This window comes from Acomys minous (assembly GCF_964271855.1).
Source record: "Acomys minous genome assembly, chromosome: 13".
Lineage (NCBI taxonomy): Eukaryota > Metazoa > Chordata > Mammalia > Rodentia > Muridae > Acomys > Acomys minous.
Genome location: NC_140495.1, coordinates 111,380,957 through 111,407,177, shown reverse-complemented (window position 1 = coordinate 111,407,177; position 26,221 = coordinate 111,380,957). Strand labels below are relative to the sequence as shown.

Here is a 26,221-nt window from a genome sequence, read left to right as displayed (position 1 = left end):
CAGCGTGTCAGACATAACATGAGACAGGCTCTCTGTCCCCTAATACGTGGCCCCACTTATTTTCCCCTAAAGCCCCGCGTGCAGTAACAGTAGAGTTTAAGAATCCCAAAGTGAGACTAGATTTGAGTCACTGTTCTCAGTTGGTTCTTTAAACTCCAAACAGCCAAACAGCAGTTTGGAAAAGTTTACACTAAAGCTAAGAGGAACCGTCACTTCAAATGTCCATCCTGTGGGGCCTCCATGAAGATACAGACATGCCCTGCCAAGAGAGCCTTTGCAAACAAAGTCTGCCCGGAGACAGATGACGCGCTTCAGCTCCAGCGCTGATTGGCTCCCCTCGGGGTACCTACCCTAACACCCCAGGCTTACAGACCGCTCTGGGCGACTACAGACTTTATTTCTGAAGGGGCACAGCAGGTGTGAGTCCTGGTGACTGCCGTTACCTTTTCGAGATGGCTCTGCAGGTCCCTGGCCTCCAGCTTGCAGCGGCTGTGGTGTTGCTGACCGCGCTGAGCAGCCCGGGCGCCGCCGAGGGCAGTTACTGCTCACGTAAGTGCGGGGCAGGGCTCCTCAGAGCTGCACTCTGGGGATCCTCGGGGCCTGGGATGTGGGATGGTAAAACCCTGATTTTATAACAGTCTTTTAACATAGACTTCCTTTCTCTGAGGAGAGGGCGAGACTACACTCTTTTATCTATGATCCAATATTGAAGTTAGGATCGTGCTACCGCACAAGCCGAGCCTGGCGTATTAGAAGAGGCGGCGGTTTAAATCACCACCAAGAAGACAGAGCAGGGGCTGTGTGTGAGGAAACAGCAGGGTTTACAACACCAGCCCCCTCCGCCTGGGGACTCCCCTCCCCCACCCCAGCGCCTTCTCTGGAGGAGACGCTGGATTCTGAGGCGGGGAAACAGGTTAGCGATGGTCTCTCTGTCTTGTAGCAAACCTAGGCATCCAACCCTGAGAGAAGCCAGCAGACCAGGAGTCTAAGTTTTCGGTCATGTGGAACCGAGGACTCAGACGCTGGGTTGGTAAATTGAATTTCCAGGAAAACCCTAGGCAAAGAAGGGAATACATGACACACAGGGGCTTGGGGCTCAGATCGGAGACAGGAGAGTACTTTTTGTAAAGCCGCAGCCTTCCTGTCGCCCGCGCACAGTGGTGGCTTCCCTCTCGCAGTTAAACTTGAGCCCTGGGGTGACCGCCCAGCAGGAGCTCCCGAGGCTGCCTGGGTTCTCGGCTGCCCGGTTCGCACTCAGGGCTCCCTGAGAATGGTCGCCGCCCAGGGCTGGGGAGGTCGAGCCTTTGCACTCAGGAGCGGCTCACGCGGCTGGGCTGGGGTAGCAGAAACAGACGAATGTTCTATTATTATTTCGATCAAAGTTAAATAGTTCGTTGAGAATTTCGTACAGTTTTGGGACCCATCCCTGTCTTACCCACCCAACTTAGGGTGCTCCTTAATTTTTAAAAACAGCAACGGTTAATTTTTTTTTAACGCACCGCGTACAATTCACAAATTCCTGAGGAGCATTTTTATGAGGACGAGCTCGGTCGCTCGACCCCCTCCCCCGCGTTCTTCCTCACGCGGACGGAACCGTCTCTGAGGAGCCGGCAGCTCCGGGTCGCACTGGAGGCTCCGACCCTGCTGGGCTCACGGGGCGTGGCGGGGGCGGCTCCGCCCACTGCCCGTCCCGAGGTCCCGGCGGCCCCTGGAGACCGCGTGGCCCCCACGCGTGGAGCGCTGGCGCGGGTGGCCGCGGGGCTCGGGGTCTGCGCTGCCGGCTGACCGCGCCCGCCCGCAGGGGATTTCGTGTACCAGTTCAAGGGCCTGTGCTACTACACCAACGGGACGCAGCGCGTGCGGAATGTGCTCAGAATCATCTACAACCAGGAGGAGTTCGTGCGCTTCGACAGCGACGTGGGCGAGTTCCGCGCGGTGACCGAGCTCGGGCGGTCGTGGGGCAAGTACTGGAACAGCCAGAAGGATTACATGGAGGAGACGCGGGCCGCGGTGGACACGGTGTGCAGACACAACTACGAGGTGAAGGAGCTCAGCACCTTCCTGCGGCGGCGGCTCGGTGAGCGCGGGGCGGGTCCGCGGGAGCGCGGCAGGGCGTGGGGGCTGTGGGACCGTGGGAGCCGTGGGAGGCGTGGGCCCGAGCCGGCCGCGGAGGGGACACCACAGCCACAGTCCCCAGCGCGAGGAGCTGCCCGGCGCCACCTGGCTCCCGCCTGGGGTCTCCCTCCTGTCTCACCTCCGCCCTTTGCCCTGTGGCCTGTGCGGCCTGGCTCCCCTCAGACCTCCTGCCCTGCTGCTGGCCCTGCAGCTAGGCCGCCTGTCAGTGCCACTCAGGGAAGATGAACAGGGGGCTGTGGTACCCTACAGCTGTGTGAGTGGCTGACCTGATAGTCAACTGACATCGTCCGGTGTTCCTCACACAGGGGATGCTGTGATGGCAGCCAGGAACCAACACTCCTGACTGTGGAAAGAAAGGGGGGGGGGGAAGAGCGGGAGGGGGGGCAGGGAGAGAGAGAGAGGAGAAAATGAGAGAACACAGCAAAGTATGTATGCTGTGCTCGCGCTGAAGGAAAAGGGCACCCACCCAGAAAAAGGCTGCTGAGGTAGTGGGCACAGTGTGTAAAGTCAGTTAGGAAAGATGTCTGTCCTACTGCGCGTGACAGTCTGAGGAGATGAAGGAAGTGATGTTGTATTGAAGTTATTTTTGCAATTTTTTTCAAAAATCATAAATCTGAAATCACAATTTTTCTTTTGTCTTTTTTGTTTTGTTTATAAAACCACTTTATTTTAATTTTTGAAGATTTACAGAGGAGATTTCTCTGTGTACTCGGGCTATCCTAGAACTCACTCTGTAGGCCAGGCTTGAACTCATAGAGATCCTCCTGCCTCTGCCTCCTGAATGCACCACACTGCCCGGCTTCTGTCTTACCACATTTCACTTTATATAAGAGCGGGGCCACTGACTCTTATTTTCCTAGTGACTGTTACATTTGTATTTGTGGAGTTGATCTTCATTTGGTTTTAGAACCCAGGCGTTCCCACCCTGCCTCTTCCCTGTGGGGAATGTTCTCATGGCCACACATTTTATTCACAGTTTCTTTGTCCCCATGACCCCCGTCTCACTCAGCATCTTCCCTGTTTCCCCAGAGCAGCCGCAGGTGGCCATCTCCCTGTCCAGGACGGAGGCCCTCAACCACCACAACCAGCTGGTCTGCTCGGTGACGGATTTCTACCCAGCCCGGATCAAAGTGCGCTGGTTCCGGAATGGCCAGGAGGAGACGGCGGGGGTCGCGTCCACACAGCTTATTAAGAACGGGGACTGGACCTACCAGGTCCTGGTCATGCTGGAGATGACCCCTCAGCGGGGAGACGTCTACACTTGCCACGTGGAGCACGCCAGCCTGCAGAGCCCCATCACGGTGGAGTGGAGTGAGGAAACATTTTTTCATCGTGTGCCCCACATGACAGGGGTTTTAGCTGTTGTTACCCCACCCGTCTGATGCCATCCACTCTCTTCCACCCACCATACCCGTCCGATGCCACCCCCCCCACGCCCCATCCCCTGTCCTGCATGGTCTGATTGCACTACTGAGCTGAGAGCCACAGGAAACCTTACCTCTCACCTCACAGTAAGGGCATCAGAGAGCCCCGACCTAATTGTCTTTCCAGACAGGAGTTCTGGGAGATCAGGACGTACACTGGGGCCTGGAACTTGTCCCTAATATCCAGAGGAATCATCAGTGATACCTTGTGACTGGGTATTTTAGATAAGTCTGTGAGGTGCAGACGCCCACTTAGCCCGTCCCCTCCCCCATCACTGTGCTGGGATCTCCTGGCTCTTCCTCGCCCTGGGTCAGAACAGAGACCTGGTTCTCCCCACCTCTTTCATCTCAGATGGCTCAGGCTGGGCTCTCATCTCTCAGTCAGGGCTATTGTGACCTGTAGGGACAAAAGCTGACACTGGGCTCTGCTCCCCAGGGGCACGGTCTGAGTCTGCGCAGAGCAAGATGCTGAGTGGCGTCGGGGGCTTCGTGCTGGGGCTGATCTTCCTTGGACTCGGCCTTCTCATCCGTCACAGGAGTCAGAAAGGTGAGGAGCTCTGGGGAAACTGAGGCTGGTGGGCTATAGTGAAGGAAGGAGCTGTGCTGGGGGCGGGAGGACACGGGCGATCCCAGGGGAGACGCTGGGATCTGATTTTTCTCATTGTGTGACAGCCACAGAGCCACGGTGGAGCTCATTCTGTGGCTTCTGTCACTGTCTACCATGCTCACTGACTCCTTTCCACAAGTTTCCACCAATGAGAGAAGTTTCCACCATGGGCCTGTCTCCCTCCTCCCGGCAGCAGTTTCATTCATGGGGGAGGGAGGGACAGTGCTCAGGGTCTTAGTGAATACAGATGATGAGGGAACAAGTTCAGCTGAGCTGCATGACCCACCAGCCCCTGGGCTATGTGAGAGCGCCCCTGTCTTTATAACAAGCCCTTTCTCTATGTGACTTTCTTTTGTAGGACCAAGAGGGCCTCTCCCAGCAGGTAACATTTCAGCTCTCATCTGAGAGGAGGTGCAGGGATGTGGGCATGAGGGGAGGGTGTGAGGCAGGGGTGTGGGTGTGAGGGGAGGATGTGAGGCAGGGGTGTGGGTGTGAGGGGAGGGTGTGAGGCAGGGGTGTGGGTGTGAGGGGAGGATGTGAGGCAGGGGTGTGGGTGTGAGGGGAGGATGTGAGGCAGGTGTGCTGGGCACAGTCCTGGTTCATAGTCTGCCTCTGCTGTGGGGTTGAGAATGTCGCAGCTGGTGTCTCTGGGAAGCTCCAGGGTTTGTCCCCAAGCAGGACTTTGCCACCATCACTTGAGTGGAGCCTGAGCCATGAGCTTAGACACCAAGACGTTGTCTGCTCTGTGCCCCACACTGGAGACTGTAATATTGGACGTTGACAGTGGCGGGAAGAGGCTGATGGTCCTGCAGAGGAGACGGACCCCTCTGACTTACCAGAAGATCCGATCCTTCATATTCCCTGCAAGGGTGGTGGCTTCTCTTCCACCTCCCCCATGTTTGTGTCCTGTGATGCTCTGTCCTCCCTTTAGCTGCCGTCACCTCTGCTCAGGTGGTGGGAAGGAGGTGGCATGGGCAGGACACCACTTTCTTTGTCCAACACTGTGGGATTCAGGAGTCAGGCATCTTCATGGCACTCCTGTGATCGCTCCCTCTCTCTCTCCTTCCTGTGACTGCTCCCTCCCCTCCCCCCGTGACCACTCCCTCTCCCCCACAGGATTCCTACAGTGACTCAGGAGAGCCTTTTGACTGTCACACTGCAAGGCCTGTATGTCCCCAAGTTCCCGTCTGTGCCAGCCTGCCACCCTGTGATTCAGAGTCTAGCATGGTGCTAGTGTACCCCACTCAGCTCTTGTGATCCCCGAGTCCTCAAGGCTCTGTCTTTGCCTCTGCCCCCGGCTGATTCCAGAGACTCCGTCCGTCCATCTGTGTACCCCAGCACCATCTGGGAGACCCCAGGCTTTCTGTCTCTGCTGTTCCACACAGGCTGGTGAAGAGATGTGCTGAAAACATTTGTCTCTTTTTCATAATTAAATATATTCTGAATTATTTGTATCCTGAACCTCTGTAACTGAGCAGGGTGGGGGGGAGTCGTGTGAGACATAGCGACCCAGTCAAACTGTGACTGGACAAAGCTGTTTCTACACAAAGTCCACCAGAAGCATCCTGGGCTCCATGCAAGGTGGGCAGAGGAGACAGGTCCAACATGTCGCATCTTCATAATGTTCAGTGTGCTGTTGTCACCCAGCCTGCTGCAGGAATCAGCATTAGGAATACACAGTAACCTTATGCCTACAGCCCCCCTTTAGTCTAAGACACTCTTACAATAACAACATATATATAATAATAACAGTTATGAAAACTATCAGGTAAGATTTACATTCGTATATTTGATATTCTTAGATAAAGTATTTTACTATCAATTTCTATCATCCCTAAACGATTTAAGTTTAACTGTGAGACTATAGCTAGTTAGTCTTCAACCCCCTCAGAGACTTAGGAAGGAATAAATATTACCTGAGTATTTAGGAGGTGCAGGCAAGCAGCTTCCAAAACCATAGAAATAACAGCAATACTGAGCTGCCTGTACAATCCCTCAAAATTTCGCCATAATGTTAGAGCGTCATCTTAGCTTCTGGCTCAGAATATTTGACAGACTTTTCTGTGAAGCAGGAATTATAAAGGACTAGCCTACCCTGTCCTTGCAAAGCTCAGCAGTTAGGTCTCCTGCATCCGGTGTGTCCTGCTTGGACAGTGTTCTGTCTGTAATGGAGGAAAGGCATCTTCTCACCCTGTAGCCACATGGGAAGCCTTTGATGCTCCCTGAAGTAGAGCAGGTGCGGCCAGGGCAGACCAGGAGCAGACCAGGAGCAGGCCAGGGGCAGACCAGGGGCAGACCAGGGGCAGGCCAGGAGCAGACCAGGAGCAGACCAGGAGCAGACCCATCTCACTGTCAAAAAGGCCTCGAGTTAATAGAACACTTAAATGTCATATTCTGTAGATCTCTGAAGTTTTTGTAGGCCATCTGACTTTTTGTCTTACCTGAATTTCTTGTTTCTAGATATTTTCCATTTGTCAATCTAGAAAACATATTTTTTGTAACTAACTAGTATCTAACATGAATGTGAGTTTGGTTGTCTGGCAGCTAATGTTCATTTCTTACTTATCCTAAAGAGTTGGATACAGCAGCTGCCAAAAAGTCTAGAACTTAACATTGTAGTTTTAAGAATTACATAGGTAACAAAATACAAAGATCTATACCAATGTAAGATTTTTTGCTTTTTAATGTTTTTTTGGTCTCAGATTTTCAATAATTTACCTCTTGTTTATCATCTCTATAACCAACACCTTTAAACAATAACAGATATCTTTTGCCCATAGAATGACCAAAATCCATCCATCCTCTCTTGGGAATGGGGCCTAGTTTTCTTAAATTGCTTCCGGCTGATTTGGAGCATAGTTTTTCTTTTTGAGGGCTCAAGAAAAATTGAGATATTGTCCAGTCTTAAGGATGCTAGTGATAACTGTTACTGTCCAGCATCTGGATGCTGAGAAAGTTCAGAAATTAACTGATGTCCTCACTAGAACAGTCTGTGATGCTGGATTTGAAATTGTCCCAGATGGAGATTTTCAAGGAAACATTGTCATTGATGCCATCTATGTGGTAGGATCACTTTGGGCAACTTTCTCTACAAAATATATAAAAAATATATAAATGTTCAAATATATCATATATTTTGTATTAATATATGTATGAGCTGTGCACTAAGCACAATTCAATTAAAGATGATTCTTTGTAAAACAAAAAATTTTTAACAGAATTAATTCACTTTATTTTTCTTGTAAAAACCCTTATGTGGTAGCCATAGCTGGAGCCTGGGTCCTCTGAACAGACACTCTGGTGTGGGTTTTCACAAGATGATTAGTGAATTCCTGATAAGGAGACTTGGTGAACACAGTTTCTTTCCAGAGGTCGGTGTCAGGTAACTGTAGGTCTTGGAAATGGCATCAAAAGCGGCCTTGGCAAAGTTGCCCAGGGTGGCAGTACAGCCCTGGCTGATGTGTAGCAGTCATCAATACCAGTTGTCATCAGTAGCTTCTTGGGCACAGGAGCTGAGACAATGGCAGTGCCTCTGGAAGCAGGGATGACAAGGACCAAAACAGCCACAGCGGCCCGTCACCTTGCATGGAACAGTGTGTGGCTTGCCAATCTTGTTCCCCCAGTAGCCTCTCCGCACAGGGACGATGGAAAGCTTGGCCAAGATGATGGCCCCTCGGATAGCAGTGGCTACCTCCTTGGAGCACTTAACACCAAGACCAATGTGCCCATTGTAGTCCCCAATATCGACAAAAGCCTTGAACCTGGTCCGCTGGCCAGCCGTGTCTGCTTCTGCACTGGCATGACCTTGAAAACCTCTTCCTTTAGGGATGCACCCAGGAAAAAGTCAATAATCTCGGACTCCTTAATGGGTAGGGAGAACAGGTAGATCTCCTCCAAGGACTTGTGTGGAGAGCCACAGATAGCTGCGCCCCCTGCTGCTTCACCGGCGCAATGTGCCCCCTTTTGCGCATGCGCAGTGAGTAAACCTTTGCGCACGCGCAGTGAGTAATCCTTATGCACATGCACAGTGAGCAAGCCCCCTTATGCGCATGCCTGAAGGCATGGCGTGAGGTGGCGTGATTCAAACAAGCCATAGCGTCAGGTGGTGTGATCTGACAAGGCATGGCATGAGGTGGTGTGATCTGAATGCACCAACCAGGAGTGACGACGTGGCAGTTTCTGATAGGACAGGCACACTATAAAAGGTTCTGTGGGAGCTTTTCCCGGGGTCACTCCAGGATCCTGAATAAAACTGCTGCAAGAAGAATTCCCGGTGTTGGTGTCTTTCCTGCTGGACGGGAGCGGCATCGGCAGACTTGATCTTCATGCCCTTAACCAGGCGGCCCAGCTTGGTGACGGGGATCCACTTCCTGTCTTCGGCTTCTGCCGAATCCACCATGGAAGCCGCCTCGCCTCCTAATCCTGGGCCTGGTTCCGCTGCACCAGCGTCATCTGCCATTTGGTGTTTTCCCGAGGAAGAAGAAGCGTAAAACAAAATTTTAGCTATGCTATTTAAAAGACTGACATGATAAGTCCTGAGGGTTTTTCAGCCAAAGATCTATAGGCCAAGTACGGTTGAAGCCCTGGCTAGAGACATTTTCATGTCTCAGTTAGTCTCAGAGCTGTTCCCATGTGGAGGGATTAGCAAACCATGTTACCTGCTTGGTCTGCATGTTGAAGTATATAAGTAAGTATAGATTGATATAATTTAACAGTCTCCTTTTGATCTATATTTATTTTGTTTTGACCTCTCTCAAAGGGGATTATATTACCATTATCATGTTGAAATCAAAGCAAGGATGTATTGATCTAAATATTCTCTTCTGGGCTCTCAGGCACCTGCTGTATTAGGCCAAGATGCTACCTGTCTCTGTGGGAAAGACTGTAAGCTCTGTCACAGGTGGAAGCCGTCTTGGCAGGCTTTACCCTTGGGCACCCCATGAATACCTGTGACAGACTGAGTGGAGCCATCCTGGGCCTGGAATTCAGGAAGCAGACCTGGGAACCCCACCTAGGCTATTGTGTTTCTAATTGACCCTCAATGTGAGAAGGAGACCACCCTTCCCACATGACACAGACAGGCAGCAAGGAGAGAGCAGCAGCAGGTTCACACCAGGCTTGAGTGCATGTGGATCAGCGAACAGGCTGGACCAGCACGCAGGCCAGAGACACCTAGGGACCCATCCCGTGGAACAGATACAGGAAGGTTCACTCTTTTTTCCCTTTAACCTTTTTTCCCTCTTGTGTAAGCTCGTTGGGTTGTATAATAAAGTTTAATTGTTAAGAAACAGAGCCTACATATCTCCTGTGAGAGGACAAGCTGGTTGCCATGAGCAACAGACCAGGCATATGAATTAAATAAACTTCATATAAACTTCTTTTTAATTTTAGACTTTAAGCAAAGCCTAGGCATCTTATACCTGGGTTTTTACATTTGTTGTGGCTATTTTTGTCCCATCCCTTTTCTCCATATAGGATGGTCGGTTCCGCCTTTTATACATATGACTTGTAGCCTTTGGGTTTTTGAGACCTAAATAATTTTGCCAATTATATAGTCCCCAATTATATAGTGTCTCTTTGCATCAAGTGTGACTGTCACCTGTCCCCCATGAAAATGTCTCATGTTGGGGATGGGAGAGACAGCTCAGAGGTTAAACACACTGGCTGCTCTTCCAGAGGTCCTGAGTTCAATTCCCAGCAACCACATGGTGGCTCATAACCATCTACAATGTGATCTGATGCCCTCTTCTGGCCTGCAGGTGTACATGTGGGTAGATCACTGTATATATAATAATAAATAAATCTAAAATAAAAGAAAATGTCTCATGTTTAAAGGGATAAGCCAGCTGCCAGAGCAGTGTGACACCTCACCTCAGTCAGCATTCAAAAGCTTACCAATGTGGGAGGCATGCAGCTTGCATGTTTGTCTCCCAGCCTAACTTTGGGTCCTTACGTTGACCAACAGAACATAAACCTCAGGCCAAAATGGCCCTTGGCACCAGTTCTCTCATGGGAGCCCCACTTTCTAAGGAGGTTGTCTGGCCTTTTAGAGCAAGGTGACATCATTTCTTCTCACATAACCCTAACATTGATGTGTACTTATCTTTTAGATCAGTAAGGGCATAGCATCCATTATTTAAAAAAAAGAACTTACATAGTAAATTTAAGGAACAATTTGTCACTTTGATTCCTACACTTTCTTTGTATGGGACTCATCAGCAGGGAGTTCCCACCCAGATTTTATTGTGTAAATGAGGCTGATCCAGAACTCTGAGATCTGCCTCTCAATTCCATATCATTGTAACTCAAAACCTTCTGACAAAAATCAAGCAAAGAAACAATAAATCTCAGTTTTGGGTCAGTTGTGAACAAGCAAAGCCCTGTTCATCATTTTTTGTAATTTAGTTGTTGTTAAAACACATCTGGACCTTTTCCAGAAATGGCAGACAAGCATCTTGCAGCTAGAGAGCCTTGAGCTCCATCTGCTAACAACGCCCCACTCTCTGTCAGGAAGATCTCTGCTGGGTCTACTTGATTTCTTCCCTCTGTGTGAAGCCAAGATCTTCAGGAGATCTCCCCTGTCAAATCTGATTTCTATCAGTCTGTATGGAATACATGTCATTTTTGTTTGTTTCCTATTGAGACAAGAGCATATTCTCCTCAACACAACACAGTTCCTATCTTCTATATTGGAATTAGGACCTTTACATGCTGATCTGATTCAGCAATCCTTTCTAAAACCCAGTGTACCTTAGCAGGTGTGCTACCTGTCATATATAATGATTTTGAAATAATAAAAATCATTTAATTTATTATGGGGAGCTATATCCTCCTTTTATTTAATGACCACCCTATTAAAATTGTTAGATCTTTTAATAATTGTTTGATCTATAAGATTATAATTTATATCTGTAACAGATTTCATGTCATAATGTCTAAAAACTTGTGGTATTCCAATGGCTGTATGTGCTGAAGCACCATCAGCCCCAATTTGCAACAGCATCTCCAAGACAGCCACTACCTCTAACAAATGTGTAACCTTAGAACAATGCTCTCCAGAATTTAAGGCAAAAGCCCATTGGAATTCTGAATTTGAAACTATGACATGGTGCGTATATTTCAGCTCTCCAAACTCTGCTAAATGGAGCACACACCCACTGTATGACCTTGTTCAGAGGCAACATAAAACAGGATCTGTATTTTTGCTATAGCTTATGAAAAGCCTAAAGCTCAGGGCCATTGACCCCTGCCCTAGTTCCACCTCAGTTCCCAGAATTGGCAGAACAAACACCACCTGGAATTCCAAAAACAAGAAAAACAAAACGCCACCTGCAGCTCCAGGAAAACACCCTGGAAAGCTCCCCCCCCCCCACAGCCCACTCTGTCTCCAGCCAATCATCTCGCTCACATACTTTAGATACCCACCCAATCAGCTTAAAGGTCGATCCTCCCCCTGGCTTGCGGTTTTCGCCTTTATAAGCAGTCTGTAACAGCTACTCAGGGTCCTTGGCCTCTCGAGTGCTGAGGTAGCCTGACGTGCCAGCAATAAACCTTTGTTCTTTGCATCAACGCTGTGGTGTTTGAGTGGTCTCTTGTGATGAACCCTACTCCCGAGTGGACTCCAGGGTCCAACACTTATAGACCTTCAGCCAGTAATTGAAGTTTGACAGTACACACACAATATCCGGTCTGAGCATGTTGACTATAGGTAAAGCCTTTCTTTCCAGCATCTCAGTGGGCGTATTTGTGAAGGCTTCCAGATTCAATTGAGGTAGGAAAGCCCACACTAAATGGGCTGAGGTGCCAGATGGGAAAAACAGTAAAAGCAACAGGGGCGTAGACATTTGTCTCTCTGCTTCCTGATGGTGGACTGCTGTGACCATTGTGACTGCTGTGACCGCTGTGACCACTGTGACCTCCCATCTGGTTGCCAACCTTCCCTGTCATAACAAGCTGTACCTTCTTAAGCCAAAATAAACCCCTAGCTCCTGCAGGTCCTTGTCAAGTGCTTTGGCAGAGCAATGAGAAAAGTAATGTTTCCCATTAGTTACAACAACAGAAGTAGGGCTGAGTGGGTGTGGTGGCGCACGCCTTTAATCCCAGCACTTGGGAGGCAGAGGCAGGTGGATCTCTGTGAGTTCGAGGCCAGCCTGGTCTACAAAGTGAGTCCAGGACAGCCAAGGCTACACAGAGAAACCCTGTTTATAGTAATAATAATGATAATAATTATATATATACATACAGATACATATACATAAGTGGGACAGCGGTTTATGGTTCTTGGTCCCTTCACTGGAGTCATCAGACACAGGCACACGGTGTCATCACTGAGCTGAAGTTCTTAGGTTATGGAGCCCATTTCACCTGTGTACACTGTGACTTCTCAATCCTAGTGCCATTCTCTACCTGTTACTGGAGAAGTCAACACACACACACACACACACACACACACACACACACGGCATCTCTAACACACTCATGCATACACACACACACATGTGAGCACACACATGCTTGCCCACATGCACACATATACAGACACACGCATGTGTATACATATGTGTGCGCGCACACACACACAAACACACACACACAGCCACACACATATGGACAGCACTAATTAGACAGGAAGTTAAATGGAAATGTGTTGGGCAAGCATTTGGGGGGATTAGGAAAAGGAAATGGTGGGTGTATATATGATCATAGTTTATTGTATCTATGTAGGAAAAATTCCAAATAAACAGATATTAGTTTAAAATCACTCTTGTCATGATTTTTTAAAATCCCACTCAATTAGTGTATTTGTTACAGTTAATAACTGTACATCATTGTCATTCCTAAGATAGTTTAAAACTCACCTAAAATGTTTCTTAATCTTGTGTGTAGGTGTTCCGCCTACCCATATGCTTATGTATTGTGTGTTTGCAGTGCCCAAGGGGGCCAGAAGAGGGCACCAGATCCCCTGGAGCTGAGTTACAGACAGCAGCGCCCCACCATGGTGATGTTGGGAACTGAACCTGGGTCTTCTGCCTGAGCAGCCAGTGGCACTGAGCCATCTCTCCAGCCCCATGAATCACTTCTGATGCTGGTACATTCTGAGAATTGGACAGGTGGATGCCATGTGTCAATCACAGTGTCAAACCCTGTGCCACTGCCTTCTGTGCCTTCTCATGTTTAGACACCACCACCCGGCCACGCCCCCGCCACTGACTTACTAATTTGTAGTATGAATTTTAAATTATCTTCTTCTACCCTATAGGTAGCTTTCCCATCCTGACTCTTGCCCTTCCCTAAGTAAGTAGACAGAGTTGTCACATATGCTATTATTTGACTAAAAGCTTACAGGTTACAGGAAGGAACGTGTCCTTTACTTGAGAGACAAAACTCAGCTTGTCATAGGGGCTTCCTCACCTGTTAGACTGTGGAGCCTTGTGGGCACCTTGTTATGGGTAACTCTGTGTGTGTGTAAGTGTATGACTGTCTGTAAGTGTGTGTGAGTATGTGAGTGTATATGAGTGTGTGTGTCTGTGTGTCTGTGTGTATGGTATGTGTGTGTGTCTGTGTGTGTAAGAAGCTTTGACAGTAGTAGGTTTCCATACAGCTTTTTTGAAAGGTCTTTTGTGTTACTTATCTTTTTTCATGTTGCCCCTTCTACCGTGCCCTCCCACACTCACGCCAACCTTTCCTACCCCACTGTTCCCATCCCCCACTGTTCCCATCCCCCACTGTTCCCATCCCCCACTGTTCCCATCCCCCACTGTTCCCATCCCCCTCTATTCCCATCCCCCACTGTTCCCATCCCCCACTGTTCCCATCCCCCTCTATTCCCATCCCCCACTGTTCCCATCCCCCTCTATTCCCATCCCCCACTGTTCCCATCCCCCACTGTTCCCATCCCCCACTGTTCCCATCCCCCACTGTTCCCATCCCCCTCTATTCCCATCCCCCACTGTTCCCATCCCCCTCTATTCCCATCCCCCACTGTTCCCATCCCCCACTGTTCCCATCCCCCTCTATTCCCATCCCCCACTGTTCCCATCCCCCACTGTTCCCATCCCCCTCTATTCCCATCCCCCACTGTTCCCATCCCCCACTGTTCCCATCCCCCACTGTTCCCATCCCCCACTGTTCCCATCCCCCACTGTTCCCATCCCCCACTGTTCCCATCCCCCTCTATTCCCATCCCCCACTGTTCCCATCCCCCACTGTTCCCATCCCCCACTGTTCCCATCCCCCACTGTTCCCATCCCCCACTGTTCCCATCCCCCACTGTTCCCATCCCCCACTGTTCCCATCCCCCTCTATACACTGCATTTTATCTCCCCCCTTAGAAGCTCCCCCCATGATCACGTACTGATTTCCTGTCCTCTGTGTGTATTCCACATGAAACACGCATAGCTGAAGGTTTAGACTAAATTTAACATGAAATAATGTCATGACGTCATCATGACAGCCTCACACATGCACATCAGGTGGACATTGCTTTTGTCCCTTCCCTCCACTGCCCTCTTCACCCCTCTCCCTCCCTGATCCCCTCCCTCCCCACCAGGCGTGCCTTCTGCTTTGATTTTATCACACAGCCCATTCCTTCAAGCAACGTAATACTGGATATAAATATGGAATATTGAGATTTTATTAATAACTGCAAAGGAACTATAGCACTCTCCAAACTGTAGCTGGGATGAGGCTGAAAGATATTAGATAATTTACTCAATGATGTAAAATTTAGTGTATTTCTATAATGTGCTGAGCCCTGTCTTGGGTACAGGCGTCTCTGCACTAAGCTGTGCCGTACGTCTACTGTGCAGTGTTTTGTGCTTTCTAAGCTCACAGATGCAGCTGCCATGGGCAGAAATGCCTCAGTCTTACAAGAACCCTCAGCGTCTGCCTAGTGCTGATCAGGTGGCAGCAGTTGTAGAGTGGAAACACAGAGATAAGACACTTAAAAAATTCAGCAGTATAAAGTCTCTTGTCAGGTGGCACAACTCTCAGCAGTGTCTGGGATGCCCATCTGTTGGCCTGGTTCCTCCAGAAGTGTCTTCCCTGGGGGATGGTGGGGACTGTGTGGATGGTGTTTATGTAGAATAAATGCAGTTTTCCGCTGTATTTTCCATACAGAACCTTCCTATATAGGCCCTGCTTGGCCTTAAGCTTGTGCGGACTTTCCTGTCTCTGAGAGATGGGATTAATAGTGTACCTGTGCCTTGGCATTTCCTATAGCAAGTGCACACTGAGGTAGGTTTTACATCCCACCTCCCTCTACCTGACTGCACACAGATGAGAGTGGACAAGGCTCAGAATGAAAGAAAGAAACAGAGACAGAGAGAGACAGAAGGGGGGAGGGAGGGAGAGAGAGAGAGACAGACAGACAGACAGACAGACACACACACACACACACACACACACACACACACACACACACAGAGAGAGAGAGATTGAGAGAGAAGGAAAGAGAGATATCCAGGGCTATATTTGGTTGTTTCTGTATCACTGGACACAGGATTATACGGGCCTGATTGCTGAAAACTCTAAAATGAAAGACAGGAAAAACAAAACAAAGACCAGTAGAGAATTTATAAGAGGAGGTTTGTGGAGGAATGCGTTCAGTGGGTGTAGCAGTTATCAATAAAGAGCTGTTCAGCCAATCAGCTGGGCAGAAGGACAGGACGTGGGAGGCCGGATGTCGGGGAGGAGAGAGAAGAGGAGACTGGGGGAGCAGGTGGCTGGAGAAAGAGCCCTATGGAGTATAAGCCACCAGGAGTCATCATTGGTTTATATGTAGGTGTTAAGGGTATTAGGAGGAGAGAAGCTCAGATCCTGCCCAGCACAGTGCTCGCAGCATAAAAACAAACCAGAGTCTCTGTGTCTGTCATGGGGAACTAGCTGGATAAAGAAAACTATTGCTTAATAATTTACTGTATTAATGTAGGAAGAATAAACAGGATTCAACAGAAATTTATTGGTTTTGTGGGGCTACTGAATCAGGTTTCTGAGATTCTACAGTAGATACAATTTGAAAGATTCCAAAAACCAAAACTCAGGTCAGGAGAGAATTCCAAAGGTACATGGGCTGTGAGAAGTGACAGCCTCAGGTCCAAGAGGAAAGCGAGCTGGAGGGTGAGTGGGGAAGACAAAGAAGATGAAGACTTGGGCCAGAAAACACGCTGGGCCAGGCATGCAGCACACCATCTCTTCCCTGGAGAGCCATACACCTGCAACAGAGAGAGAGAGAGAGAGAGATGAGTCCCAGAGCCCCTGAGCTGTGATGACGCCATGGCACAGCTCTCCAGCCATGTTCCAACTGCATTTCCATTAGTCCTCCGACCCTTGCTCCCCCTGTGTGGTGGCTTTGGCTCCCACAAGCACAAACCCTTACCTTCCTCTCCAGGGTGTCTCACAAGGGCCCTGGGTGTCTGGAGGTGCCACCTGACCGCAGGCCTTGGACGATGAAAATGGTGCCCACCACGATGCCCACGAGGCCCACAGACAAGCCCAGGGCGCAGACCACAGTCTCCGTCAGCTCTGACATTGCGGCTGGAATCTCGGGTTCTGGCAAAGTGAAGTGTTTGGAGTCAGAAGGGAGTGTGTTCATACATGTGTGTGTAAGATAGGGCCAGAAAGGAAGTATGTTCATGTGTGTGCAAGACAGGGCCAGGGTGAGGTCGAAGTTAATCTGGATAGACATTGTGGGCTTATGGGAGGACATGGAATCCATCATTAGAAACTGTTTAAGACTGGAAGATGAGTTTTGGTCACCAGAAGCCAGAAGCCAGGGTGTTCTAGAGATGACAACAAAGTGTCAGAAGTGGGCAGAACTCCCACGTACCCCAGTGTTTCAGAACCGGCTCGTCCAGGCCCCAGTGCTCCACCTTGCAATCGTAAATGTCATCGTCAGAGGGGATGAAGGTGAGGTAAGAGATCTTGTAGAAGGAATGGTCACGCTTGGTGAGGAAGCTGGTCTCATAAGTGCCGTCTGTGACTGACTTGCTGTTTTTCAACCACGTGATGTTGACCACAGGAGGGAAGATGTTGTCCACAAAGCAGAGGAGGATGTTGGGCTGACCCAGCAGCACAGGGGACTTGGGGAACACGGCCACCTCAGGAACCTCTGGAAGAAGGAAGCAGCCACGTGAGTGAGTTTGTCTCCCTGAAGCTCTGCGCTTTCTGGTGAGGGAGCCTTCTCATGCTAAGACTCACACACATGATGTTGACCCGATTGTCCTTTCTGCTTGGCGCTAACGTGCACCGCAACCATCACCCCTGTGCCCCTCTCTAGGGTGTCAGGTAGGGTGTCTGTCGGGGCCTCTTCAGAAGATGCAAGGAGTGCATTGTGGGACAGAGAGCTTTATATCACATGTAATGTGCGGTTTGTAAGAGGAGAGAGGACGAGGATTCAGCGATGAGGAGGTCTGGGTGCTCCGTGCAAGGAGAGGGTTTTATAGAACCATTTATATACGGATCATCTTCCCCCAGGGAAGAGAGCGGGAAGATGGGGTGAGCACGTACTGTTGGTAGCTGCGGTAGAGTTGGACCTCTTTTTCAGTAGGCCCAAGTTGTATTCTGCTTTAGATATCTCTTGCAGTCCAAATTGAGGGTCAAAGTACATCAGTTGTCCAAACTCAGGAATCCTCCAGACAGTCTGCTTCTTAGCCAGGTCCACATAGAACTCCTCATCACCATCAAACTCAAACGTGTACTGGCCGTTTTCTCCACAAGAGTGATAGACAGTTAAACCATAGATGCCTACGTGGTCGGCTGATGAATTTAGGTGGATAGTGGAAAAATGGAAAACAAGAAGAAAATAATGTTATTAAGCAAAATGACAGAAAATGCCTTAAAATTATCAAGAACTTCATGTTTTTCAGTATATTCCACCACTTGCTCCTCACTACCACCTCAGCGTTGGATACAGTCCGGCCTTTCCCTCTGTGACACGTGCTACATGACGGCGGGATGCCATGTGCTTGACTCTGCTGTCCTGACAGCCTTGTTCAGTGTCTGGTACATGGACGGCTTAATCCAAATAGCTCACAACTGAACGGAGGAAGAAAATCTCAGACATTCAGTTCTCTTTTAAAGATCCAGTCAGCTTATTTCCTTCTCTTAGTAGGTTTTGTGTCTCATCAATTTCTCATAAGTTAATAACATTTCTATTATGTTTTATTTCCTTTAAAAAAAAGACATTTTTCATACAAGGAAACTTTCTCATTTTTTTTTTAACAAAAAGAAAACACAGAGACTCAGATGGAAGGGAGAACAGGGACATAATGACCCAATATGTGGAAACTGTTAGGTCTAAAGCTCCTGCACTGTTAAGTGGGGACACACAGGACAGTCATCTAGTTCTTTCTGGACTGAAGGGAATAGGGACTTTATTGTACTTTATGCTTCTGTCAATCCCCACCTCATTTCCCCTCCTAAAAAACACTGACATCACTTGCAGATTCATGATGATTTAAAGCTTTTTCCTCCAACAGCGAGCGTGTGTGAGATGCCACAGAGCGTGGCTGCCACCAGTACAGACGGATCCACCTAATGCCAGAGCAACGTTATCGCCAAGGCACAGGTTTTAGTATTTAGTCTTTTCTTCCTTCCTCATTTACTGAGTTTCAGCAAATGTCAGACGTAGTGCTGTTGAAGAAGTAACAGCCAGCCAGGCCGGGCCTCTGCAGTCGCCATGCTTGGGGTCAGCAGGCAAGCGGTCCATGTAACGAGCTGTGAGTGGCCGTGGGAAAGCTGCCGCCTGGCGCTCTGCACAAGCCACTGCCAATCAAAACTAACTACTCTGTCCTGTCCTGTCCTGCTCTTTGCCTGGGCCTCTTTTTCTCACTGAAATGAAAGTTGCTGTTTTTCAGGTTGCTGAGCCCTCTCTACTCTGAAGGGCTCGGCTCAGTGTTAGTTAGTTAAGGGCTTCCAGCCACACTAAGACCCCAGCCCCCTGTCTGCTATCACATTTATCTGCCCCTCTGGCCCTTCCCTTCCCAGGGTGGCCATCTTGGTTGCTCTTATCAGCCACCCCCACCCCACACCTCCCCTCAAGGCTTCTTTATCCATTATTAATAAACCTTCTCAATTTTATCCATTATTAATAAACCTTCTCAATTTTATCCATTATTAATAAACCTTCTCAATTTCTTTTCCAAATGTGGACGTACACAGCGATCACTTCAGCAGGTGCTTGTCCGCGGCCACAAGCCTTGCTGAGGACACTGCCCTGCCTCCTGCCCTCACAGTTGTGCCCTCAGCTGGGCCCACTCTCCCCAGCGATGGCCCTTCTGCCTCCTGACCTTGCCCCGCTTCCCTCACGAGCCTGTACGCTTCCTATGTAGGCAGCAGATGTATATATATATATATATTTTTTTTTTTTCAGCACCCACAGCTTAGCTTAGCAAGTGCTCTATAAGGGAGTATTGAATGGTTACTGATATTTTTGAGGTCCATGGAGAATTTGAGAATGACTGACAGGTGGCAGAATCAGGGTCAGCAATGGCCAGGGCTGTGTGAGGACCTGTGTGCCCTGTGCATTTAGCTCTGATGAAAATATTGAAAGTCATATTTTATATAGAAGATAAATGTGATGTAGGCTGACTTAAAATCAAAGCACATTCTCTCTCTCTCTCTCTTTTGGTTTTTCAAGACAGTGTTTCTCTGTGTAGCCTTGGCTGCCCTGGACTCACTTTGTAGACCAGGCTGGCCTTGAACTCACAGTGATCCACCTGCCTCTGCCTCCTGAGTGCTGGGATTAAAGGCTTGCACCACCGCCACCACCACCACCGCCCAGCAATCAAAGCACTTTCTTAGACCTTGAAACTTCACTTTTTTTCCTTCTAAACTCAAAAGGAATGGTAATATTTTCACATAGCCCTAGGAACTGTGCCCACCATGCCTGCTCACACTCCAGTGTGACACTGAAGGAAGACATTGGGGACAAAGCTGAGCCTCCTGGAGAAGCAGGTGAGACTCCACCTCCCAACAAAGCTGGAGAGAGAGCAGGCAGGGACCGCAAGGTCGCCCATCCCTTTCCCTTCCTGTTCAAACATCTGACTTTCAGCTGCTGCTTTACATAGCGACTTTTCAGGGCTGTAAACGGCATGGAGTTGAGGAGGAATCCTGAGAGAGGGCCAGGGAAGTACACAGAGTGTGGAGGGAGGCAACGCAGGCAGAGGGGACGCAGGCTTGCACGCCCTGTGCTGTTGTTACAGAGCTCACTGGGGTCCAGTTGGGGTGCAGAACAGGCAGCCTGTGTCCCTTACTGTGTTAAAGTAACAGGGAACTATGTGTGGAGTGGGAACAAAGAAGAGAGTCTGACACTTATAGGAGTTTACTAATGAATGGTTTTTTTCTTTGTTTGTTTTTGAGACATGGTCTCACTATGAGCCCAGGCTGTCCTTGAACTCACGACTCTCCTGTTTGCACCTGAGCACTGGAGTTGCCGGGACCAGTACTAACAGGACCAGCTTGGTTTTCACCACCTTTAAAGCATCCATATATTTATTTAACTTGGTCACTTGTGAGGTGATACACGAGGAAACCAAAATTCTGGAGGGTTGTGCAGTAAAACGTGGCTCCCTCTCTCACTGCCCAGCAGGGAGTTCCTGGCACGACCCCAGCACAAGGGAAGCATTTTCCCGTATATTTGTGTACACGACTCACGGGGCTGTTTTCCTTAGGATGCGCTACAGGTGCACAGGGCTTCAGCAGCCCTCAAAGGGAGTAATAGTTCATGGGCTTTTAGTAACGAAAAATTATTCATTTGTGGAAACACCCCAAGTCTTGAGACAGCCCCGCCTGTCACCGAGCCCTCCGCACCTTCCTCACTGGACCCGCTATCACAGTCACGGCTTGGTGGGTCACCAGCTGTGCTCGCTGGAGAAGGAGCCACATGATTGTTAGGCCACCTAATAACGAGGTTTATATCTCAGTCAGTTTGTATCTCCCTCTTCTGTCAATTCCCCAGTTCCCGGCCCCAGGCACCCCTCAGCCTCGCAACTCACCCTCAATGTCGTCTTCACCTCCACAGCGGCTGAGCATGGTGGTCAGGGCGAGGACCCCCAGAATCAGAGCTCTGCTGCGCTGCATCCCCCTTGCCCGGTGGGCTCCGCAGCTGCTCTTCGGAGTCTTCAAGGGATAGTGAGGATCAGGGCAAGGAGGGCTGATACCCAAACCAATCCTGCCGGACCAATCAGAAAATTCCCTCGTGATGACGTCGCAGTTGCCAGGTGCAGAGTTGGTATTGAGAGGCCTGGAAGAGGCGAGGGGAACTCCCCTGACCTGCTTGCTGCAGCCTCTGCTCAGAGCGAGCTGAGGGGATGCCTGGGAGGGAGGCGGCTCCAGATCAGGCTCCTCGTGCGCGGCTGGCAGGAGAGGAGGATGTTTCTGAAAAGCCTCAAGGATAGGTGAATTTATTGACAATAGTCCTGTTTCTCGGAACTTTCTGGGCTCTACTGTCCAGGAGGTCTCCCCTGAACTTAATCCTTTCCTGGCTCTTCCCCAACCCGACACCCACTTCTAAATGTTCTGTATTTTTATCTTTACATAGAAAACCACATCTTGACAAGGATGTGAGCTAAAAAGAGTGCAATAATGTGTCAAAACCTATTGGATAGCATTTTAAGAACGGTACTAATGTTATCAATACAATAAAAATTTCACGAAGTTGCATTAAAAACTACATCTAGTTTAAAAACTGTGCTGTGAGAAAGCTAAAACATTTTAAAGTTTTCCCTGTGTTTTCATTTCTTTGATGTCTGGATGTCAGAGATGGGTGAAGTTTATTCATCGGATTTTGCTTCTTAAAGGAAGCCAGATCTGTAAGGTGCGTCAGCCGAGTGGTGGAGGCTGAGATTCCTCTGTTTGACTTGTTAGGGGTCCTGATGACACAACAAAAACAAAACAAAAGCAGCAACTTCGCCAGGCTCACCTAGGACTTGAAATCCTCCTGCTGGAGCCTCGGAAATGCGGACTTTCAGGCGCACCAGCGCAGCGTCCTCAGCCTTGCTGAGCCCCGTGCTGTGCGACCTCCCAGCCGGCACATTATTTTGTTAGTACTTCATAACTGTGATTTTGCTGCTGCTGTGAATCGTAATGAACATGTCTGATGTGCAGGATATGGGATATGCGACCCCTGGGTTGTTCGACCCCCGAAGGGTTCACGACCCACGAAGGGTTACAGAGGATGGCGCCAGTGCCAGCAGCAGGACGGTGGGGATTAATACAGCTAGTTGATTTTTAAGATGTAACTTAAGGCCTATTTATCACTCCCCTTGGTTTTTAGATTTGCGCTGCTAATTTTTAGAATTTCATTTGTTTGATTTATATCATCTTTCCCTCCAGGACCCTGGGCCAGCGCGTCAGTCTCCCAGGTTTCACCGAATGCGTTAGACCGGTTCCTTTAGGCCAGGTTTCGCGGACTTTGTGACAAGGCGTGCCTTTGTACAGTGGCTCTGCGCCTATGACTTCCAAGAGCTTGTTCTTCCGGAGACAAGTGACGCCGTCCCACTCCTGTTTCTCATTGGCTGAAGAGAATGCACCTAAGGGGGAGCTCCCGCCTGTGAGTTCCCCTTAGCTTCTGCTTCGTTGGTGGGGAGCGCCGAGCCTGTAGAGAGCAGAGAACCAGCCACACTGCATGCCACTCTATTGTCCAGAACCTGTCCTTAGAAGCAACTCTTTATCATAGACTTATAATATTATCACTGTCATTATAGGCATTATAAAATAAATTAAAATTGTCTTTGTATAACAACAACAACAAAACCAGAACCCTGGAAAAATTTAACAACGTACTCATAGGAAGACTAATTATTTTACAAAAGCACTCTAGTCTCAGGCTTGCATGTGTGAGTGTGTAGTCACTTTTCATAGTGAGTCCTAGAAAAACAGCCTCAGCTTTATAAAAATTCACGTGGATGTTGAATAAAACGCTTTAGATGTATATACACTATATTTACCTTTAGAACATAGAAATCTTTTTCAGTCTCAAAAAAATTTAATACTATTTAAACAATTCCTTATTTTCGTTATTAGACACACGAATTCAGATTTCTATGTGTTTAGTACATACCCTCCACCATAACTAGTTAGTCTTTCTATAGTTTCTTTATAATGTCTGATTTTAGCGTTGTTTGGACCCAGTTTCTGCACAGCCTGCTTGCCACAGAAGCATGGCTGGACAGGAGCGGGGTGGCTGAGTCTGGGGGTTGGGTAGGGAGGTAAAGATGGACCTCGTTGTGGGTGGGTGAGTGTGCCTTCCTGAGGGCGCTGTCTGTGAGAACGTTCTACATGAGGTGAGGGGAGTGTGAGGGCGAGGACGAGGGGGAGTGGAAGGGGGAGGGGGAGGGGAGGTAGGAGGGAGGGGGAGGGTGAGCAGGAAGGTGAGGTGAGGGGGAGGAGGAGGGGGAGGGGGGAGGTGAGGGTGAGCAGGAGGGGGAGGCTAGGGGGAGGGGGAGGGGACAGGTGCTGCCTTTCAGCTCTGGGCCACAGCCGAGGTCTCGAACCTGGCCGGCACCCACCCACGGGTCTGAAGCCAAAGGGAGGCTGTAAACAGGAACACCTTAGTGACCTCTCTTCCCTGATGGGAACGCAGAGGGCACTTCAGTTCTGTGTCTTGTCAGTCCCAGTGAGTTTCAGGAGCCCCCAGGTTAGCTCTGCCCTGCTTACTAAACTGGGACTGGAGAGCCGGCTATGCGGTTAAAAGCACAGCTGCTCTTGCAGAGGAGCCTAGCTCAGTTCCCAGCACCCACCTGGACACTCACAAACATCTGTAGGTCCCGTTCCAGGGGTAGGCTGCCCTCTTCCGGCGTCATCAGGTACTGCATGACAAAATACCTACACAAGTAAAATAAACGATTTTAAATTATCAACGCCCCCCCCCCCCCAAATCAGCTGCATTGGTCTGAATCAGATCCTCACAGTTCGATTCAACCAGAAAGTCTGGGCTGTGCTAATGGCGGAGATGAGGGAATGAACCCAGGCGTGGGCTGGAAGTGGCCAGCGCCACGCAGAACCAAAGCACAGATGGGCAGTCCTTCATCCCCACTCAGGGAGGACGATTCCAGCCCTCTGGTGGCTCGCGACCCCTGGGACTTTTCTCCCCAGAGATAGCAGAATTTCACCTCCCAAGATACCGAGAAAACAAAGACGATGCTAGGTCACTGCAACCAGCCACAGCGACCACAGTAACCAGTGACACTAATTAATGATAATTGCTATGAGGAGGAGGAGGAGGATGAAGGCCTGTGACGCAGAACCTTTCCGTTGCGCGCCAGACTGGGGGTGGTGATGCACTCTGGTGGTGGAAGGGCGGGAATTTATGGTGCATTTCCTCTTGTGGGGACCACACATGTCAAAGCATCCAGTGGATTCCTCCAGAGAAGTGACTCCAGGAACCTGCCACCCACACCCTCAGCCGGCTTCCCTTTTCTGTGGACTCGTCACGCACAGCAAAGGGCTCTTCTGTGTCACCTCTGACACAGTGTCAGGTGCATGGCTGGTGGCTCCTGCTGGGCCCAGCACCACTCAGCTGAGGGCAATAGTATATAGCGCTCTCAGGAGCAGGCCACGATCAGAATAGGAATTCAGCCGATTTGCTTGGGGCTATTATGTGCTTTTAAGCTAGCAACACTCTCTAGGGTCATCAAAACCCAAAGGAATGTCCTTGAGCACAGACCCCCCAACAGGCAGAGTCGGGGTTTGCACTCAAATTGAGGTTGGAACCAAAGTATACATGCTTGGTCTGAGCTGGAAACTTCCTCCCGACACTTTCCTTGTTTGGGGAGGAAAGTATAACCACCCTGGCAGGTCACCTGTGTCGCCCCTCTCTTTGCAGAGAGCCAGTGCTCCCCGGGTGGGGTGCCCTGGCCTGCGGGGCTCAACTAAAACTCGGGAGGAAGGTCACCTGTTGAGAATGCAAGACACAAAGAAGGAGAGCAAGTCTGATTGATCAAACTCTCAAACTTTATTAGTCAGGCAGCAGCTTTGATAAGTCAGAAGGCAGGGGAGCATATTGCTATAGCAACCCGGCTGCAGACTTTTCTCAAAACACAGGGAATTCCAGGCAGGGTCTTAATGTCCTGCCACACAGGGTGTCTGGCTCCCTCTTTGTCTAGTCTAACTGCTAAACCATAACAGGGTTGCTCCATCTCTATCTGTCTGTAGTCTAACTGCTGACCCACAACAGGGTCAGCTAGTTTCTGGTGAAAGGCAAGCTCTGGGAAAGACAGAGACTTAAAGGTGCAGACTTGGACAAGATGGCTGAACACTGGCCATATGGCCTATTGTCCCCAACAAGCGTCTATGAGGAATTATAGTAATATGGCGTCCATGTGTGTCGCAGCGCATTATTTTAGTCCAGATAAAATGTAACACAAGAGTGGACATGAGAAGCAAAGATGGCTGAAGGACTGTAAAGGCCTTGGACGGTGATTTGCTTTGTAACCCAGGGAGCCCGCAGTCCTGCAGCGGAGAGCGAGACAGAGACTAGACACTGTGGCGGCTCCAGCAGGTGGCGGCAGGAATTCTGCTCCATATGCAGCTGCCCTGAGGTGAGGATTCTCAAGGCCACAAAGCTTAGGTCCTCAGCTGGGACTCGGAACAGGGCCAGGGCAACGAACGCCTCAGTGGGTGGAGGTGCCGCCACCAAGCCTGAGTCTCTGGGACCCATGAGGTGGAGGAAGAGTGTCGTCTGTAAGTTGTCCTCTGACCTCCAACTTACACACACGCACACACACACTCACACATCATGTGCACACACACACATACACACACTCACACATCGCGCACGCGCACACACACACACACACACACATACACACATGCACACATATACACACATACACACACACTCACATACACACACATACACACACTCACACACACCCACACACTCACTCACACACACATGATAAATGTAAATATTATTATTTTGACTTTATGAATTCTCTCTCCATCCTGATCTCTTTCCACTTAGATACGATTTGGTTTTTTAAAAAATTTTTGTAAAATGCCATTTTCACTTAATCTTGATTATGTGTATTTCCTATGAAAATCTTTCTTCGCT

The 26,221-nt window shown here is 49.3% G+C and overlaps 2 protein-coding genes across 3 annotated transcripts in view; one reads left to right on the top strand and one right to left on the bottom strand.

The window, feature by feature from the left end:
• Positions 1-255: 255 nt before the first annotated feature.
• Positions 256-26,221, top strand: part of LOC311582047 (rano class II histocompatibility antigen, A beta chain-like) — a 61,867-nt gene continuing 35,901 nt past the window's right edge. Inside the window, exons 1-5 of one of the 2 annotated variants that reach the window (XM_084754745.1) lie at positions 256-549; positions 1,802-2,077; positions 3,166-3,447; positions 3,997-4,107; positions 5,284-5,621. In XM_084754745.1, coding sequence (XP_084610871.1) covers positions 453-549; positions 1,802-2,077; positions 3,166-3,447; positions 3,997-4,107; positions 5,284-5,297 — 780 coding nt within the window. In that variant the 5' untranslated portion in view covers positions 256-452 and the 3' untranslated portion in view covers positions 5,298-5,621. Of the gene's footprint in view, positions 550-1,801; positions 2,078-3,165; positions 3,448-3,996; positions 4,108-5,283; positions 5,622-26,221 lie in introns of those variants that run through there. The other variant, XM_084754743.1, reaches the window with a different exon arrangement.
• On the bottom strand, positions 16,107-21,319 carry LOC311582049 (H-2 class II histocompatibility antigen, A-F alpha chain-like). Its single transcript, XM_084754747.1, has 5 exons — positions 21,162-21,319; positions 17,674-17,922; positions 16,994-17,275; positions 16,544-16,716; positions 16,107-16,379 (listed from the first exon to the last, which is right to left on the bottom strand). Exons 1-4 carry the CDS (start codon positions 21,244-21,246, stop codon positions 16,562-16,564), a joined length of 771 nt encoding a protein of 256 aa, XP_084610873.1. The 5' UTR covers positions 21,247-21,319; the 3' UTR covers positions 16,107-16,379; positions 16,544-16,561.

Coding starts and splice junctions, on each gene's coding strand:
- LOC311582049 (XM_084754747.1), bottom strand. CDS start 21,246: ATGCAGCGCAGCAGAGCTCTGATTCTGGGGGTCCTCGCCCTGACCACC. Junction 17,923..21,161: donor AGGTGAAGACGACATTGAGG/GTGAGTTGCGAG, acceptor TAAATTCATCAG/CCGACCACGTAGGCATCTAT. Junction 17,276..17,673: donor CTCTACCGCAGCTACCAACA/GTACGTGCTCAC, acceptor TCCTTCTTCCAG/AGGTTCCTGAGGTGGCCGTG.